This window comes from Rousettus aegyptiacus, unplaced genomic scaffold (assembly GCF_014176215.1).
Source record: "Rousettus aegyptiacus isolate mRouAeg1 unplaced genomic scaffold, mRouAeg1.p scaffold_m13_p_4, whole genome shotgun sequence".
NCBI lineage: Eukaryota > Metazoa > Chordata > Mammalia > Chiroptera > Pteropodidae > Rousettus > Rousettus aegyptiacus.
Genome location: NW_023416307.1, coordinates 89292361 through 89313739, shown reverse-complemented (window position 1 = coordinate 89313739; position 21379 = coordinate 89292361). Strand labels below are relative to the sequence as shown.

The window sequence follows — 21379 nt, the reverse complement described above, 5'->3', positions numbered from 1 at the left end:
GGATACAAGCTGTTAAATAAACAGTAGTTAGCAGCCTCTTAATCCTTTCTTGATATTAGTAGGTCTAATCAGTGCCTTTGATTGCCTTGGACCTAGTCAAGAAAAAAATAAAGGAATAGAAAGGAGTTGAAGGATAAGCAAAGAGAAGTACACATACTGAAAACTTCCAATTAATCAAACAGTTGCTTTGGTGACACTCTGGCATCTAGTGTCTGTCTGCCTTTCCTAGTTTTGTATCATCTAAAAGGTACCCTTACTGGTTAAAATTAAAAATGCGTTTTAAAAATGTTTTTAAGAAATTCAGTAGATAACACAATGAGTCTTAATTTGAGTTTTGAAGTCATGAATTCTGTCGTGTATTTGTTTTGTTTGATGGCATTGATATTTGATTGCTATTCCAGTAGAACTTAAAAATAGTTTTATTACTGTGCTAATAACACTGCAGAGACTCTTAAGGTACTTGTTAGCATCTCATAATTGCTGTATTGTATCTAAACCTCATTTTGATCACTGTCATTTATTGAGCATTGACTATGCACCAGGAGCTTTTTATATAGTCTCAGTTCTTGAACCACTCTGCAAGGCTAGGTAGTAATATTGTGATTTAACTGATAGAGACAGACTGGGACCAGATTCACTACCTACTAACTCTGAGACATAAGCAAGTTACTTCTATCTAACCCAGTTTTCTTATCTGTGAGATGAAAATAATAATAGCACCTACTTCTTAGGGCTGTTACAGAATTGAGGTAATAAATGTAAAACACTTAGAATAGTGCCTGGTATGTAATAAGCACTCAATATCTGTTATTCTCCTACAGCATAGATCAAGAATTTTAGAGGTATTGTTTCAAGTTTTTGTTAGCTCCTTAACGTACAGGTTGGGGGTGAGAGAGACTTTAGAAATATGCTGAGGTGGAGGGGGAGCTGCTAGAGAGCAGATTTTTCAAAAGTTTAGTCTCTTGGAGAAACCACTCCTGAAATATGAAATGAATCATGCATGCTGGGAGCCTCCCCAGATGAGCCTATCAGTGGACATTCTATGGAAACCTCTAAGGAAAGTGTCCCCAGGGAATTGTAGGAACGGCTGGTGATTAAGGTGAATACACACTTACCTCCTAATGTGGGACCTGTATTAATACAAGAAGTAAGAACGCTGCCATACAATTGCAATATCATTTTTTATCTTAATCCAGAGAAACCACACATGAATAAATAGATTCTGAAGGTTGAAACTGTCAAGTCCAGCCCAGAAACGGACTCATTTTCTTGTTTATCATCTAACCCTATCAAATAGATCCAGTGAAGAATTTTTCTATTACAAAGGTACTGCTTAGCTTGTTTCACATGTACCTCAGAACAGCTTTGTTAAACTGCTAAACATTTATAGACATTAATAAAGTCATCTGATATAGAGTAGCCTATAAACTGTTCACATTCATATGTATAGGGACATGTACACAAAGCTGAATACAAGTTAGTATTTAATTTAATCTCTTTTACCGCTTTCTTTTAGAACTCTGATCCTGAATTGTGTTCCGGGTCTGCTGGATTTTGTCCAGTTTTAATTTCTTTCAGAATGCTTTTAAGCAAGCTCTGTGGCTTTTTCTTTTTATTGAAGCGGTTACATTATTTAAAAAATCTAAAATCTTTTTTTTTTGAAAAGTAGTTATTTTACTATACTTTCTCAACCTCATTTCCATTTGATTCTTGGATCTCACAGGAATCCTTCATCTGCTTTCTACCAAGCGTTCCATTTGAACACGTTTCAGGAATCAAAGAACCTCTGGGATAGGTATGAATACTTACATATGGAATGCATACATGCAAAAGTGTATGCATGAATTGCTTTGCACTGTACTTGTTTCTCATCACTAAAACTGATCCTTGTTGTCGTAGGGGGGGGGGGGCGGGGAATCACCTTATCTAGCATAGGACAAAGCAGCAAAATAAACCAAAAGAACAATCTATATTTTAAATAGAATATGAACATTTTTTTTTTTTACTGAACTTCTAATTCTATTTACTTTTTGGAAGGATTTACATATTCTGTTGGATTTTATTATATGAAATATTTACTTACCTATGTGTATTTTAATGTAAAAATATATTCTATACACTACCTACAGTTATTTTAATTTTATGCTATTTTATATGATTTATCCGTAAGAGCATTGGTGACTTAAAATAAAATGTTATTTTATATTAAGAAATTGGAGAAGAGACAAGACCAGGGTATCAACGTAGTAGTCATTGTTTAACTCTTGGTGAAAAAATTTAATATCAAGTTTGTTTGCTAGAATTTACTAGATCTGTGTAACTATTTTTGGAAACTCCTAAAATGGTTTATTTTCTCACAGAAATGTATAAATTTTATTTTTAACTTTTTAAAATATTGAATGAAGTCAGAGTTCATTTATGGCAAAAGATAGTTTGGTTTATCTTTCTGCTTTTAAAATACCCATTTTAAGTAGTATATGCTGTGTTCAGTTATTTTGCTGAATATTTATTAGCACTCCATCATTCTGTGTCTAATAGAAGTTGAGCACAAATGATGTTTTTAAAATGCACACAAAGCTTTGTAAAATTCTTTTAACTCTGCCTGGCAACGCATTTGTGTCCTCTGGCATAGTTCGGATAACTCATGAACTCAACTCTATCTCTTTCATTAGAAAAGAGTATTGCTTAAGTGCATGTACATGTCATGTTAAGTAAGACCTGGTCTGCACTGCCTAGAAATGGTAACAGTCTTTAAATTCTTCAGCTTAATTTGCTGTGTTTGTCACTCTAGAGAAATATTCTAACAAACTTTTTTTTATTATATGTTTCTTACTAAAAATGTTTTTATATAGCTACTTGTAGGACAAAAAGTTTTAAAATTTACAATACCATGTTTATAAATTCAATTTTAAACTTATACAGCTATAGCAGTATAATTTAAGATATAAATCTAAATTGTGGCATGAAACAATCTTGAAGGTTTTATCATTCAAATGGCTTACCAGATGTAGCCAGGGTGAATATTTTCAGGTGTACTTTTACTTTTAGAAAAAGGAAAAGCACACTGTATTTAGAAATGTAGTAAGAACAGTTTCTACATATGTGGTAATTTATTTCAAATAGCTAACTTTAACAAGCTACCATGACATTAATATGAATGATAACCATTGTTTTCATCAAATTAACGTAGAAAGGTTTGAGCTGTATTTTTTATAATTTAGATTTAATATTAAAAGGTTTCTTTCGTTTCATTATAAAACAGCCATAGAAATTGCTCCTCATTTGTTGTTACAGCTAAATACTCCTTATCTGTTTTCTTTTTTAGATACCAGAAACATTTAAGGTATCAGAAATGAGGCAAGTTGCTGTATCTGTAGTTTTTCATGGGTTGAAAATATTTTCTCTTCTCCTTGGAACCTGTTGTCCAGACCAAAGACGTTAATGGATACTTGTATATAGTATGTTAAAGCCAAAATATCATCAGAATTTATATTCTTAATCAGCCATTCTTCATTAAAGTTGGCCTGTTGGTACCAAAGTGACATCTCAACCCAGTAGAAACTGACTAGTGGTTTCCTTTTAACTAGTTTATTAAATTTTCAATTTAGAAGGTCAGTGGTAGCTAGCTTTATTAGTTCCAACTATCTACAACTTTAGCAAAGATCTAAAGACTTTTTAATAGGTGTGTTAGCAAGTAAACTATTTTTTTTCATTACAAACGGGTTGAAGATTTGTGTGTTAAGCTTTAAAATATATATAACTTCTGACCTCTTTTGTGTTAGATCTCATCAAATTGCCTTTGTTCATTTTTGACTATTATAAATTTAAAATTTCTAAAAATTGTGCTACTGATTTGGCACACATATTTTGCAGTGTTGATTCTTTTAAATAAATAGAACCATTCAGGAATTTAAGGGACTATAAATCCCTTAGTTGCTTTGAGGTATAAATTTACCTATCAGTGTTGATAGATCACCATATTTCAGGCTATTTATGAAATCTTGGAAATCTTTTCAGTAGAGGCAGCTTTTAAACCCTGTGCCAATTTTCATTAAACCTACCTTAGACATCTGAAGATCCCTGGTTTTGCCTTACTTGAAAGACTGGAATCTTTTTTTCCAGGATTCTTTTCACAGACTATCTTTTAATCAAAATATAAGTAACTAATCTATCTTTCTCACATTGACTTCTTTCTTGGCCCCTTTGTTTCCTTCCCTAATAAAATTAGAATTCGCAAGTTGAGAAATTTTTCACCAGTCTGCGTGTATTTAGATTTTCTCTCTTTCTGTTGATATTTAAAGCTTTATTCAGTTATGGTAATAAAGTTGAAGCTTTCGTTCCCCTTTTCCTGTAGGTGCCATTATTGTTTTCTGGCTCCCCCTCTTGTCATTTGCAGAGTTCTTAAGGAATCAATCAGCTGAAACCATCAACAAATATAAGGACAATGTATACTGATAGCTCAAAAATAATACAAGCGTTTCTTAGGAAGCCCAATATTTGTGTTAACTCTTTATTAAAATGAATATTATAGTTTCCATAGTTAGTTTTCTGGAGATTGTTTTACTATGAAGGAGTTCATTTTTAATGCTGTGATAGCCTATTGGCATTTCATTATAGTAGCTTTAAATTTTGACTTCCTATTTTTCTGCTTTAAAGGACAGCTTTCCAAACTTAATTATATTGCTTTGTTAAATCAGCACAATACGTTTAGAAACTTATCTTGATGAACCCTGGAGAGCAGGTGCTTGTTGTGAGTCCTTTGCTAAAGTTCAGAGTGAGAATTTATATTTTTCCCTCTTGTAAATATCAGGTCAGTAAGGTAAAGGAGTACTAGTGGGAAGAAGCTTTAGCTCAATTAGACTAAACAAAGAAATCAAGTAGCTTGTAAGGATTAAACTTATTGATAAACACTTGTAGTATTTCTGCCTTAATGAGGAAAATGCTAAAATATAGTTAACAAATAAGAGTAACAGTTGCTAAGTGCATCATACCTTTGGGTCAACTTGTCCTTCCTTATTGATCAGCACCAATATTTAAAGAGAAATAAAATAAGTAGTACATATGGCTTATTAACTTAAAATTAATGTCTGTGAATTTATGGTATGTCTTTTACCAGATACTTGATGTCATTTAATTTTTTTGCAGTAATTATTAATTTACATTTAGTTTTAAAATTACTGGGTTAAAAAAAAAAATTCTTGTTTAAGTAACCTGCAGTATTTTTGTAAGAGAGGGCTTCTGGAGTTTCCTGTCATTATTCCCTGTGAAATTTTGTTTTTGAAATTAGGAGTAAATTAGAACTAAGCTGCTTGTATGAGACTCTTGTTTTGTTTTATTCATCTTCCAAGAAGCTTGGATACATCATTAATACCCACTAGTACTTGTTGACCCAAATGGTAAAACTGAGGGTTCTGAACTTGGCTAATCTAGTTTTTGAATGCTCAGTAATATGACTTTTCAAAAATCTTTTCATTGAAGTATAATTTGTATCAGAGAATACACCATTCATAAATGTACGGCTCAAACTGAACACACGTGTGTAACCAGCACCCAGATCAATATACAGAAAATTATAAGCTGCTCATGACCTGTTCATGCCCTTTTCCCATTACTTCCCTTCCCCTATCCTAACTTCTATAAGTGGAATCATATGCTATATATTTTGTGTCTGCCCTCTTTAAACCAGTATTATGTTTGAGATTCATCCATATGATTCAGCATTATTGTAGATCTGAACTACATAATTTTAAAGAATCACCCTAGTGAGTTACTTGTAGGAGATTGTTACTGGTTTAATGTCCTCTCCTATATTGTTAAGAACCTTGAGGGTATGAACCCAGACTGTTTTGTAACCACCCTGAATATATTTTCTAATAATTTATATCTAGAACTTACATAATTTATTATCTGATTACATTTTGACCTATTCCAGTTAAGGATATCTAGTAGAGGATAATCAGAGATGCTGAAAATTAGAGGACAACTTTTTAATGATCTGTCATCCTTTACTACTGTATCTCAGATTTAGATGAAAACCTAGGGACAGGCTTATAAAATGTTCAGACGACATTAAAGCAGGAAGTCATAGCTATCATTGGCCCATAGCATTTATAAATTTAATCTGAAGCATGAGAAATTGAAAGAACTTGTATGTAAATTCAAGAAGGTTGACACTTAGGTTGACTATTTATAAAGTTAAAAATACCTAGATGTATTAATTGACTGCATTTTCTAGTATTGGTTAGCAAGTGATGGTCCTGCCACAAAAGTTAATGAAATTTTAGGCAATGTTTATACAACTAGAATAAACAGAAAAAGATGGTGACAGGCCTCTTGTGCTCCATTTCTGTAGGATAGTTAACTCTAAATACAAAGCTAACTAGAAAGTCTTTCTTTATACTCTACCTGGACAGCCAAGCGAGTATTGTAACAGACAGGCTTACTTTCTGAAAGTAGATGGGCCCTGCAGAAAATAGTCTTGCCATCACTAGTTACAAGGCCAGCTTCCTGGCTGTTAATCGGGAATGTTAACTTTGAGCAAGGTTTAGAGCCAATTATTTTTAAAATCCCTACTCTGTGGAGTTATTTTCCCTTACTCAGTTCTAAATGGAAAAGAATTGAGCTACTTTACGTCTATTTTGTCACTGTTGGCCATGATTATCAGAAAATCTCAAAGAGCTGTGTATTTGCTTAAGGAATGGAAAACTAGCAAACTGTTCTCAGTTAGAGAAGAATCCCGTGTCATAGGCAGTTAAGTGGTGGTTCCAAATAGGGAAACCAGTGAACTGGATCTTAATATGGAAAAAGGTAGAAACATCATGTGATTGAAAGTAATAGCTACTACTTAAAATTCAAGCATTTTATACCTCTCTAGTACAGCTGGTCAAGACTTCATTAGGAGTTGGCATTTTGAGTTGGAACCTAAAAGGTGGGTAGAATTTGGTCATGAAGAGTTAAAGAACTGAGGGAAAAGAAGCATTCCAGTCAGAGGAAATACAATGATCCATTGCGAAAGGGCGGGCAGGGCTTAAGTGATAGGGATGGTTAAATTTGATTGGTGGATAAAACATTTGAAGACAATAGAGAACTTGGATTGGATAGAAACCAAAGATACTAGAAAGGTAAGGAAGGCCTTAATTAGGCAGTGGAGATGAGGAAAGAATTGTTATCAGAAAATAGGAATTACACAATTTGCAGCTGATTGTTTATGATTGGGAAGCAGTCAAATTTGACTCCAAAGTGTCAAACCTAATTGACTGAGAGAATGGTGGTACCCTTGGAAGTTTCAGTGAAAGAATTGCTTTGGCAGGGAGAAAATTCTGTTTTTAGCAACTTTTGGATAAGTCAAAGAACTGATGAAAAGGTAGAAATATTCGGGGTACAGCTGGAGCTGCAGAGCTGCAGACATGCATCTTGGTAGAGAAGGTAAGGCTAGAAGAGATTGAAGATTGACTGACTGACTGATAACTGATTTATAAGTTTATATATAGCACTTCTCTCTCAGCTTTTCTATGACTAGCTGGAATGGGACGCCTGATGTGCTGACATCATTTTCAGCACATGACCAGACTTCAGAATTGGTGAGAAATTACTAATTGCTCATCCTTTATTATATACTTAAGCTTGTGTGGTTACCATCTTCCTCTTTAGTTAATAAATTTCCTCAGTGTTAGTCACCACAGCCTACTCTTGACAGGTCATGGTAATTATTTTCAGGATACAGTTTGAAAAATAGTCAAAAAGGTGGAAATAGTTGGTAGCTTATCATTATTTTTGTTGTTAAATTATTTTATTTTTTACTTTTTACCGAATGAGTTTTCAGTAAAGCAAGGCTTTGAGTAGAACAGAAGCTTGTGTGTTTATAAGTGTGTAAAATAATTTGTTAAAGAAAATTTATTTTCTACAAAATCTAGAACTGTAGCATAGCTTTTTAAGAAAAAAACTCTTACAGAATTTGTTTAGATGAAAAGGAAATTTAAATGCCGTCTGGGGTTGTTGAACCAGAACAAATACATAAAATCTGTTTTATTTTGTTTTGTTTCTATTCTAGTTCTCAATAACTTAAAGTTTTAAATTCACATTTCTTCAATGTATTTAAACCAGCAGATCGTTTGGCAGTCTTTTGGGAGGAAAGAAATATTAAGTGCAATTTAATTCTGTGTTTTCATTAAGATTTGAGTTGGTAGGTAGTTAGGTGAAAGAAATGACTATATTCTAGCTGACACTCTTTATTTGTGTTTGTGCATGAACACATATTAATATTCTAAATCACTCAAATCAGGAAATATATTAGATTTTGTGCTTGATATATAGGATTAAAACATGTTAGCTTGCCAAAAATTAGCTTCCATGTTTAGGTTTCAGTTGACTACTTCTACAATATTTTTCATATTTGACAGAAAGAAATTTAAACAGATGGTGATATTTTAGAATGTGTATTAATTGATAAATATCCCTAAGAAATAGAATTTTTATGCCATTTCGTTTCCTGATTATTTTCAAAATTTGAAAATCCTTCATTATAAATACTAAAAAATTCAAAAGGTGCTCGTATTTTTTGTTGTTTTTAATTGTGATATTTGGCCTAGAAATAGTGGTATATATAACCTGTATCCTGGAATCCAAAAATACTTTTTTCCTACATATCTACATGCCAAGTAGATATGTAGAAAATATGTAAATAAGGTAGTCTCTTCCTAGACCTACACACTACTAGGTTGGGGAACAAGGAGGAAAAAGAGTTATAGTGTCTGACTAATCCCATTCCTTTTGTTCACAGTGACTATTAATCATTTCTCTTCAGAAAATTTATTTGCAGCAACTGTTTCAGTTTATATATTGCTAATTTCTCCAGAAAAATGTTGCTGATTGTATGTCTGGGATAAAATGAGATATCATTTCTTCAAAGCATAATACATGATGATGGTATTTTATTTTAAGGACAGTTCTTTATATTTCCTATATGATAGTTTTTATTAATAACATCTCAGTCAAATATGCAGCTTTCTGTTAACAGAGCCTGCAGGCCCTCATTGCATATATTTGAATTATGTATAACTGGCTTCTACTTTGTTGTTCCATTTTTATTTTCCTCTCTATCCCTAATTTCAATTTTTATTTTTTTTGTATCTCTGTAAGCTGTTTCTCTTCCTTTCGAACAAATGAGAAGTATAAATCATTTGTGAATAAACGTGACCTATTAAAAATATAAATAACCTATCTCGTTATAGCTGTTTTTCAAAGCTGTATTAATGAAATTCTTTAAGCTATACGTTTTGCATACCTTCCATTAATAGGTGCATTTGATATAACGCATAATGCACTAAACACCTTTTTTTATATTTAGTATCTTAACTCAACCACAGACCTGTGAGATTTCCTGTAATTGTGTTTGTCTTTTTATATGTCAATTTCTTGGAACACACTGTGTTTCCAGTATTCTCATTCTGTTGGGTATGTATGTTTGGACTAATTTTTTTCTATAAGTTTATCTTTGATATTTCTAGCATCGTTTCCCCAATACATAATTTATGGAAATACTGTATGTAGTTTATTGTGGGCATACAGGGTTGCCCCATTTTCCCTTTCTCCATTCAAAAATAAGCATTTCTGACTTTTAAAGAAGCAAGTATTGATCTGCGGTGTTTAGGATTTCTCAAAACAGTATAAAGAAATTTTTTAACAAATGAATCTAAGCACATTCATTCAAATAGTAAGTTCCTTTAGGAACTCTTGTAGGTTTAATTTCATGTATCAGTTTCCAAATAATGACTTGGAAATTTCAAATCATCTACCTTTTTTTGCCCCCATACTGTTTTGTTTTCTTAATATAAATTTGCCATAAAATTAGCTAAACTTAAGCCTAGTTCTGGCCGGACTCCACTGTAAGAATTTTTAATAGCATATTCTCACTTAAATGGGATTTTTCCTTCTCACAAATTGAAAAAGAATGAAATAACTACAAGAAATATTCAGGATTTTTTTTTGATAGCAATCTTGCCGGAGATTCAAGATTATGATTGAGATATTAGAACAGGTTTCTAAGTAAATATTCATTTTTAAGAGGATTCTATTTTTAAATTAAATTTAAAGGATATCTAATTAATCTTTGTTCATCCATAAGTGCTTCAGTTACCTAATTTTATTTCAGATTTGTGATAAGGATTTCTTATATGTTGGAATTTAGTGACAAAATCTTTCAGTGTGTGTGACCCCTATACTTGGTAGCAACTAATTTTGAAAATGCATGCTTAGAAAAATTTTGATACAGAAGTTTTTAATATTTTTAAATGTACATAGCTCTTAAGTTTAAATTTTACCATACATTTGTATAATGCACACACATTAAAAAAATGTTTTTATGAGCTTCATAGTGAAATAGCTAAATTTGCTTTATAGGGCTGGTATAAATTCTATCTTCCAGAGCCTTTCCAGGCATTTATAACAATGCTTGTTGTAGCAGGCCCTTTAACAAAGAGCCACGTAGTCTGCCTTTGAATGACCAGTTCATCAAAGCCTTACAGACATACACATATTTCAGGAAGCATTTACTTCGCTTAATTGCCTGGGTATTATATCTTCTCATAAGACTTGTCCCACAAGAGTAAATCATCAAAATAACATTTTTTAAAATTACGGAGTTATTTTTGTTGATAGGAGACAAGAGTTACATTAAAACTTTCTAAAAACATTTCGGTAATATGTTGATGAAATGACCACAACTTTATTACTTAACCTCATAATATGGATTTTTGCCTTCACCAGGTATTACATTTTAAGGCTGTGCTTTGACAAACAACAGTAAAGTATGATTTTTATTGAAGTCAAATGTGTTGTGAGATTACATTTTGAAAGATTATATTTGTAAATTGAAAAGTCTTAATAGTTCTTCAGATTGTGTGGGAGACTTAAATAACCACATGTAATAGAAAAAGTCCATTAAAATTTAAAACGAGTAACAGCATAACTCCAACCACAGCATTTTGGTCAAATATCTCTGGAGATGGCTGCAGAGTTTCCTTTACAATGCTGTCTTTGACTTTTCAGTAGCTTCGCACATATTGAGCTTTCTCAGTAATGGCCTCCTTCTTCCCCTCTCTCCCTTGCCCCATTATGTCATTAGGGGATTAATTCAGGTAAAAATATACCCATAAATACGTGGGTTGCCTTTTCTGTGGATTATTGGCAACTGAAAATATGAGTATTCTTATCAGACAGAAAACGTCATTAATATTACTCTTCAGCAATTAAAACAGATGCACAATTCAAAGCTTTCTTATAAAAATTTGATGAATTTAAGATTATAGTCTTAATTAATTTTTACCATTATTAAATCTTCCTACTCTCAATTTTCTTATGTACCCATACACAGATGAACAGTAGGACCACTTCTTAATAGGACACATTGTTATGGCTATTATATAAAAATAACAATTTTATTTTTTCCATCATGCTGTCTAATTTTAAAATTGGGGGTGGTAGAGACAGGGATAAAATTGCTGTCTTGAACATTATAATAGTTGGTATAGATTATTACTGATCCAGCCATCTGTGCTATAAGTCTAGAAACTCATATGGTTGTGGACCAGAACATAGAATTCCAGTGCCATTCTACAGGACTACAAAGCTGTCTATGGCAAGTTATGGTGTTAAATCAATTTCTGGATCATGATCTTAAACTTATAATTGATTCCATTTCTACTTGACTCTTTACTAACAAGTATTCCTGATAGCCTGAAAGTCCATGTTGAAATTTAAAGTTTGAAGTATCCGGATCAAATATGAAATTATTTTACATTTAAAAAATACTTAAGTACAAAATATCAGTTGTGTATCATGGTAAAACATAAAACTTTGCTATAAAAGTTTTTAAAGGCTATTTGATTAAAACACTTATTTACTTAAACTCTTTGCTAGAATTTTTTTTAGAATTCAGCATCGGAGGAGGAATGTGACATAATAATGATCGAAAGCCGAAAGTTTAAAAGTTGTGATGCCCTCACATGGTTGGAGGGTTATTCTAGCTTCTAAGGACTGAATGTTGTCCACAAGAGTGTCTCATCAGGTCATAAATTGGTAAGACTTAATGGATTAGATTTTATGTATTATACCTGATGTTATTGTATTGAGATGAATATTTATGAACAAAATGAGCACATTGTATAACTAAGAGTATAGTATTAAATATAAGTTAAAACTTGGAATTTTAAATACTTGGAAGTATGTAATCCTTTCAAAGTCTCATGAGACTAAAGGCCATATCTTTGCATTGGTGTTTAATAAATAATCAGTTTAAAAAATAAAGTTACATCCTGTATTATAGTAAGATTATTTAAATATTGATATTGCATCTACTGTAGATGCTTACAGTATAGGTAAGGGCCCTAGATACTTTATAGTTATTATCCCAGGAGATACTTGAGAAATAATATATTAATCTTTTATTTCTTAAAAAAAAAATTCATTTTCTTTATAAAATAGAGCTTAAATTTTATTGCTTTGGGGATTTTATTTTTCTTAATAAAAGGCTTTTTTCTTCTAGCTGTCTCTCTAAATAAAGCCAAGAAAATTTTCTCAGTTCTTACATTGAGAACACCTACGATGCCAATATCAAATGAAAATGATATATTAGAAGTCAATATACATTTTTGTATACCCTGAAAATTAAAACATTTCCTTTCAGAATTATACTCTGCTTAGAAAACAAAAATTTTAACCTGTTTTGTATACCTTATTATTTTGCTTTGTTTTTCCACAGCCGTATTTTTGGGGGGCGGGGGGATTCTTGTAATAATACAGTTTAGATTGGAATGAGATCTTATTCTACAATCCAAAGATCTATTTATTTTGTAGATGAAGAAAAAGAACTTGGGTTAAGTTATATGTCCAAGGTTATACATTTGTAGAATTAATATTTTTATCAAAATATGGTATAAAATCCTACAGGTCTATCAAAGGTTATTCAGAATTATCATCTAAACATACTGCCATATCTGTTTCTGACTTTATTCTTAACCAGAGATATGTTATTCTCTACACACACACTCACATCTATCCTTTCTTTTGAACAATATTCTAAATTGTTTCTAATATGGGAATCCCATAGGATTCCATGACTTTGTATTGATCATATTCTATAAACTTAGATTTCTTAAACCAGTAATTGCAGTCGGTGGTAGTCTGGAAAGAAATACAACAAAGAAATAATAGTTGTCCCTTATTCTGTATACTCTTCCCCCCCCCCCCATTTTCTACAATAAATCTATATAACTTTGGTAATTAGGAGAATAATTTCTAATTTCTTAGTGTAGGATATATCTAGTAATCATTGAATGAGCTTCAGGGGATCATGAACCCTATGGAATTTTGGATTGAACTTAATGTGTGTTCAGTTTTCAGTGAAAGTTTCAGAGCATGTCAGATTTCCAAAAACAGTTGAGTAATATGGCTAATGAATGTATCTAAGAGACAAGCCTTGTTAGACACCTAAGTATGTAACTTATGAAAAAAATTTTAATGAGTACACTGATTCTGTAACTCTTACTGATATTTATCCAAGGCTAGTTCATTATAAGTGACCATTAGACTGATGGAACAAATCAGAGCCTAGCCACTTTAATTTAGGAATTTCATACTATTGAATTTCTGTGTTCCAATTGTTTATTGATTTCTCCACAGAATAGTTGTGTTTTGAGTGATTACAATGTGAATGTGTCATATACTATGCTTATTTTTAGCTTGTTATTTAATTTTCACAACAGCCATGTTATAGAGATACTATCAATATCTTCAGTTTACAGAGAAGGAAATTAATTGAAAGTTTTACAGACATTAAGTAACTTGGTCAGGTCACATAGCTATTTAGCTATGATTCAGATCTAGCTTTCTAACTGAAACTTGGGCTCTCAATTTAGGTATGCTAGTATACAGAGTAACCCTGGAAAACTTGAAGAATAAGAGAGAATTTATGCTGTGTGAAGATGTGAATACATAAATTCGATTTCCTTTGAACTTAAGTAGCAATGGGTCATCTCTATTATATAAAATGTATTGGACTGATATTTTGACATCTGTGAGATCATCCCTTCCAGTTTTTCTTTCTGCCTCTCCGATCGTTTCTTCTCAGTATCCTTGGCAGGCTTTTCCTGTTTGTTCAAAAAATAGATTTGGTCAGTTACCATCTAAAATTAAGTATTTATTGCATTAGGAAATAATCTCTTCAAATTTAATACTTATCTTTATAGGCAAATTTATTATATGTGTATGATAAAAGGTTTAGTACTTACTAGTAGAATTGTACTAAGTGTAATCATTAAGGAACTCACCCTTTAATATGTAGGATTTATATAAATAGCAAACACTGAAAAGTGGTTAAAAAAGCTGCTTTGAGCTGCAGATGTTTCTATGGTGAGGGGGATGAATCATGTATAAAACCCCCTACTAAGTGCTACATCAGTTTTCCATTTGTCCTTAGTTGAGAGAATTCTATAAAGAAGACTCTTTTATGTCTACTTTTAAAATATTTGTGCAGCAAAACTTAATTTTTGGTTATGGGGAATTTTTTATCAAGCACCTGCTTTGTGTGGATTGTTTGGTATAATTTTATTCTCAAATGAGCTCCAAACCTTATCATTGTTTCCCTATTTTTAAGTGTTTATGAAAATGTTCTTTTATCTAAATATGACTTAAAGTTAAATCCACAATAATAGTACTGCTTAAAAAAATAAATAAAACCATAAGAATATGTTTATTCTTCAGTTAAATTGAAGTAGTCTGCAGATTAAGTATAAACTTAATTTCTTCAAGGCCATGGTTAAAAATGTACAGACGATAGGTCATCAGAGTATGCGAATCCTATCTTAAAAGTCTTCTTTTAGATAATACATTTGTACCACAGCTACTTTAGTAGTAATGTATTTGCCTTTTCAAAATTAAAACTATGAAAAGTTTGGGAAATAAAATAAGATCAAACCTAATCCATGTTTGTTTTGTTTTTGTTTTTGTTTTTAGTAACACTATTAGAGTCTCAATGTTCACATATTCATTCCTGATTTTGAGTACATACGCATAGATGTTAATAGTTACCATCACGGTTAAGTAGCTCTTAAATTGTTTTTTAGTGTTTTGTACAAAGCTAATACTAAGATGTCATAGGTTTTGAATTTTGGACTGATATTTTGACATCCGTGAAATCATCCCTTTCAGTTTTTATTTCTGCCTTGTTGATCGTTTCTTCTCAGTATACTTGGCAGGCTTTTCTTGTTTGTCCCTTTAAGTATTATTGGTGTCCTCGGGATGTCATGCAGACCCTCTTCTCATATTCTTCATCATACTAAGAGCATATAGATGGTGTTGGGTTTCACTTATATGTTGTACGAAGCCGTCTATATGCTTTAGGAGCTCAAATTTGTTACCTAGTCATCTCCTTACATTTAAACTCCCCTGATCTCTCAAGCTAGTTAATCACACAGTGCTACCCTGTTTGCCTCCTGAGTATTTCCTCAGCTTTTCCATCTCTTTCATCCCCATCCAGGGGACACTCCTTTCTTATGTGGAAATACAACAACCTTCAAACTGGTCTTCATTATTTGAGTTTTCTAACATGAAAAACTGGACCACTGTTCTTTTTACTTGGAACATTTTTGTGTGTGTCACTTTTTGTCTCCAACTTCAGAGGTACTTCCTCCACTAAGTATTTTTTCCTGACCGTGCCCCGCAGACGCCCTCTAAAATCTTGCCCTGTCTTAGCGTTTATCACACCTATAACTTGTCTATCTCCTGCACTAAACTGTAAACTCACAAATTTTGGGATTATGTTTCTTTGATATTGTAACCCTATAACAGCATCTGATAAATGTTTAAGTCCATTAAAATCCCTCTGCAATATAGCATCACAAAATTTGGTATCTGAAAGAATGTTAGAAATTATTATATGCAGTTAAAGGCAAGAGTCAGATGTGGAACCCAGATTACCTAATTCCTAAGTCAGTGCTACTTGTGCATTTCGTGATATTTAGATTTTGTCACTATACCTTACTAATACAAATGATGTTTACCATGTGCCAGACACTAATGTATTATCTCACCAAACCCTAGTATCTGGTCCTAATATCCTTTGGAGAGGCTAAATAACTTGGTGAAGTCATGTCATAAAAGTGATGGAGTTGGAATTCAAACCCGTGTATGACTCCAGAGCCAAAACCTTTTATTCAGGACCACTTCTGAGTTTATATTCTGAGTCTAAAATTATAAATCTGACTTGGAAGGGGATTTAGTGGTCATTTATTCTAGCCTTTTTTCTTACTTAAGTCATGTCCACCACACACCTTCCAAGTGGTAATCTAATCTTTGAACACCTCCAGTGATGTTTATCTTGTCATCCTGGTCTCCTTTTTCCATTTCTCTTTTGTACAACAGGAAATCTGTAATATGAAGCAGAAAAAATCAGATGATTGCCATCACTTAAAGCATGTAGTAAAGAGATTAGGTTCGTGTAAAAACACAAGGTGCAGTACAAATTCTGTGGAAACATTGAGCTGAGAACATTTTCTAGTTATTTCTGTGTTTTCATAGCTGCCATAATCAAGAATATGGGTTCCCATTTATTGCCATAAGTCATTGGTGTTGATACATATTTCTAAAATTCTTTTTCAAAAACTGGATAAGGAGACATCGTTTAGCATATTAGAGATCACAAGGATGGTTTCTCCATAATTATTGATTCTGGTGATGATACAAGAATTTCATGAGACTCCTTTATGTATACTTTGATCCACCAGTGTAAGAAGAGTGAAATACACTTGAATTTCTTCACACTCCTGGATCTAGTTCACTTAGAACTTTTACTTGTTCATGAGGCATGTTTAAAGGCAGTTTGAATTGTTTTCAGTATCTTACTGGACCAAATCAGTAAGCTTTTAGCCTCCCCTTTCCACCTTGAGAATAGCTTTTGGTTTCTTCTTCCCTTTAAATTCAGTTCTGATTGTCTACGTTGAATGATATTGGGCAGTTGAGAGAACCCACAGATGTGTATTTATGGGTGTGATTATACAACTAAGCCTTTTACTAGGTTCACAAAATGATTTCTCCCTATATCTGTGATTCTAAGATAAAAAGAATCAAGAGATTTTAAAGTCTACTTTATTTTCCACAAAGTCTTCTATGACTTCGTCATCACCATGATCAGTATTAGTTATATGTCAGTGGACTGCTAATTTTTGCTGGTATAATTTTGTCAAAAGTAACCTGAAAATCCATAGAGCTTTAGCTTTTCTGTTCCTCAAACCTAAAAAGTGTTTCTCCTTATTTCAGTTACGTATAGTATATAGAAACTGCTAAATTTCTTCCTCCTCAGTGAGTAACAGCCAGTTGAAAGGAACATCACAAAAAGGTTTATTGGCTTTGTATTTAAGCTCTCTTTGTCAGAAACACAAAAAGGTTTATTGGCTTTGTATTTAAGCTATCTTTGTCAGAAAAAAAAAAAAAACTTCTCAGGAGGTCTACCCATTATTTGTGGAAGAATCAAAGGTGTGGGGCCTCTTGGCAAGAAAGGAAGAGCACAAAGAAAATGTAGGTGAAGCATCAGGTTTCAGATGACAGTCTTTAGAGTCTGAATTGAATTAACAAATTTTCAGGTCATGACTTAAATTTAAAATTCATTATAATTATAAAAGATTTTATACAAATTGATGTGTAAAAACTATTGTAAAATTCTGTCACTATATTAGAGAATTGTATTACCAAGAATTCAAGGACACAGATCTAGATTGAAATGAGAAAAAATTGTTAGTTAAAATTTTTTTTGTCACTGAAAATGTACCTAGTTGAGTACAGTTCTCCCTAAGTGAAAAAACTTTAAAACCCTTTAGATTTTATAGTAGTGTTACTTTGTACTTTTCTTTATTATCCTGTACCAGAATCTCTTTTTGAATTAGGTAATTCTAAAGCAGTGATTTTCAACTAGAATGATATGTGGTTTAGAAGCAAAGCAACACTTTATCCCACTCTTTTGATTTTTCATACTATTTATTGTTGAAAACTCATATAACACTAAAGGAAGACATGGAATATTTTTAGCTAAACGTTGTTTTGGAAATTTTTGTCTTAAATTAATTTAGTTATATCTCAGTGGCCTTTGGAAAGATTTCCCACAGTAAATTAAGATTATTTTTATCCTGTACAATGAAACATTGAGATCCTAAAGAGGATCAATAAGAACCTTTAATGTTCAATCCACATGACTGTTGTGCTAATAAATATTGATGTAAGTTTAAATCTCAAGTCAAACAGTTTGTATTGCATATATTTGGTGACTACATTAAATCTTTAACATGTAACTGAGTACATAGAAATCAAGTAAATTTAAGGTATAACCAGGATTATTTCATTCTTTGGGTGAGACAAATGCAAAAGCTGTTTCTTAATACTAATTATAATTGATTTTTATTTGTACCTCACTTTATCACTTGTAATTTAAGGTACATTGGGTTAGTAGTCCTTCTACAGTGTCGAGGTCCAAATTGCTCCAAAGAATAGAAGGAACTAATTTATTTTAAGTGCTTGCTATTGTAAAAAGTCTTGTAATCCTCACAGCAATCCTTTAAGGTATAACCTGGCTCCATTTTACAGATAAGGAAACTGGTTTCAGTGTGTTAATTTGCTGTGATCACCCAACTTGTGGGTAGTGGAGTTGGAATTTAATGGAAGTTCATATAATGCCGAAGACTGTGCTCTTAAACCACTTTATTGTTCCTTGAGAATTCAGCCTTTTGCCTAGGCAGCTGCTCAGAGGTAATCTCTCTTACCCCAGAATGTCTACCCCCAGAATGACATATAGAGCAAAAGAGATTTAAGCTAAGGGGTAGTAAACTGATAAACCTAGAAGACTTAACTCCTTGGGGTATATATTTCCAGTACTTTATATTTGTTGAAGATGAGCAGCCTAAGTCTTCGCTCAAACCTAAGCCAATCTAAAATTCTAAAACATGCCAAATGCAGAGCAGTCACCAACTTATTAAAAATAAAATAGACCAGATTTTTCCCTAATACGATAGTCCTTTCATTTTATTAAGGGGCGACGGCCATGCTTGTTGTGCTGTCCCTTTGGTCTAAATCAGAATGAAGCAACTACATCTATTAGAACCTCATTGTACTCTTTCTTTTGGGTTTATCCCTATTTTAAATAGTTCCTTCATAGCTTCCATTTTTATTTATTACTGTCCCTGGACTTTGGGGACAAATCAAGAAGGGATATAAAGTAGAAAGGAAAGATTAGTTAATAACCTAGGAACGAAAGCTCAGTTTTGGTCAGATAATCCTAATGGCCAGCCTAATATAATTTTACTTTGTCAAATACATTGTCCATAAAATTATGCTTTTTCTGTAAAGCTGTTTTAAATAACATCTCTGCACCTTCAGGAAATGGGAATAAATGAAAAGATTAGCTATGAAATGAGCAAAATTATCTATATGCTGTTCTCTGGTAGTTGGGATTTGGTATTCGTCGGGATAGTCCCATTTTTACTCATTTGGTTAAGCTTCAGTTATGGAAATGGGATTAAGAAAATTTGTTTAAGAATAGCTGTTTAGTTGGGGGGAAAAATAAAATGCTTGAGAAAGGAGGCAATTATGAAACAAGTCAATGAAATAATTAGGTTTCCCAAGAAGAGTAGTTTCTTCCCAAGCCCATTTCCATAACTCTTCACATATTGGTGTTCTCCAGTGTTTTGACTCCATTTGTCTTCTCACTGTTGAAGCATGCTCATCTCACACAGTTTTAGCTACCTTCCACATTCTGACAACTCTCAAATCTAGACTTCTAGGCTAGATATTACTCAAGTTCTAGAGACCTGTTTTCAGCAACTTTCTTCCTATATTTTCAGGATCTACATTTCAGATGTCTCAAAATTCAACAGTCCAAAGTGAAACTTGAAGTTTCATTTTCTCATCTTTATTCCCTGGTTCCTCTGCCACTCACTTTTCACTCAGAAATCTAGCTTTCTTCCTGTGACACATTAACCGTCTCCCCAAGTCCTAGTTGCTCCAAGCTAACAAAAAAAACTGCAGGCTTCCTTGGCATTTTTTTCCTCATTATAGGTGAGCCACTTTATCATCCCTCTCATCTCTCATAGATTCTCCGTGCTTCAGTTGTAAAAACTATATCATTTTACCTTGCTTAATGCACATGACCAAACATTTTGCAGTGACCTACAATCCCTTCTTACCCCTTGCTTGCTTAGGTAACTTCTTTTCAATACATGTCTTGAATGTACTGTCTTTCCTTTTTACCACCCTCTCTCCTCACCTCTTTACACAAAAAGTCTCATTCGAGTGATTACACAAAGTTCCATAAAAGTCTTTGAAACTAATGATGAAGGGAAAAAGCCCAACGAAAGTAACTTGCCTAAGGATATGGCTAATCTAAGGTGAGGCCAAACTACAAGATGTGTTTGCTAATTTCACATCTAGAGATTTTCCCACTAATGAATACTGTCCAACTTTGTACTCTTCCAACCGACATTCATTGAGTGTTGGGCCTTGTGCAGAGAAGACAGATGGAGATTTATCATTTTTTTACAAAAGTGTCACCTAGAAAGATAAATGTTACTAAGATTTGGCTATATAAGAAACAGAGGCAAAGTTAGTTGAGGATTTATGACTCGTTCCCTCCAAAGGAATTTAGATTACCTAGATGTAAGAATTAGATAGTAGTCATCAAGAATATATGACAAGTTCAGTTTCAGGCCAAAAATGAAGAATGAGATAAATATTTCCTTAATTATGTTTTGAGTTTAGTTAAAATGATAGCATTACCCATGTCCTAGGACTGCTTGAAAAAAAAAATACACTGTCATGTGTAGGAAATATCTCTGGGGGTGATCCAAAACAGCTACCTCATGCTATGGTTATAGAAAGTACAAGTGATATATTTAAGACTCAGATTCCGAGTATTCAGTTTCTGAGTCCAGACTTCTACAGCATATGAATTCTTTAGTAGATGGCTGCCAGCCTTTTGGTAGGTTTTGTATAGAACACATACCTTTGTCTAGTTAGAGATAGATGCAACTGTTAAACACAGCCTATGTAGTTAGTGCTATAAGAGTAGTATGGGGCATGACTTACTATACTATTTACCAAGAGAGAAACCCTTACAGAAAATATTTTAGCTGAAAGCTATAAAAGAATGGTAGAATTTCTATGGAAATATTCAGAGAGTAAGAAACAGTATAAGTAAAGAGAGTGGAAGTAAACCATGGAGGGTCTCAAGGAGTTTAGGATAGCCAGTTTAAAATTTGAGCAGGCATTTGGAATTGGGGGAAGAATGTAATGGTCAATGTTAGGAATCAATTAGTAAACTCGGTCCTGATTCGCCCCTCTTCCA

At 32.7% G+C, this 21379-nt stretch overlaps 1 protein-coding gene across 5 annotated transcripts in view; it reads left to right on the top strand.

Annotated features, from left to right (window-relative positions):
- TSC22D2 (TSC22 domain family member 2) overlaps nucleotides 1–21379 on the top strand; it is a 48638-nt gene that overhangs the window by 11741 nt on the left and 15518 nt on the right. The window contains exons 2-3 of one of the 5 annotated variants that reach the window (XR_004950319.1): nucleotides 1724–1795; nucleotides 11917–12075. The exons of 1 other annotated variant lie outside the window; for it this stretch is intronic. Coding sequence is in view for 2 of the 4 variants with exons in the window: in XM_016156476.2 (XP_016011962.2) it covers nucleotides 1724–1795; nucleotides 3326–3356 (103 nt within the window). In the remaining 2 variants the exon portion in view is untranslated. Of the gene's footprint in view, nucleotides 1–1723; nucleotides 1796–3325; nucleotides 4495–11916; nucleotides 12076–21379 lie in introns of those variants that run through there. 3 more of the 5 variants (XM_016156476.2, XR_004950320.1, XM_016156473.2) reach the window with 3 other exon arrangements.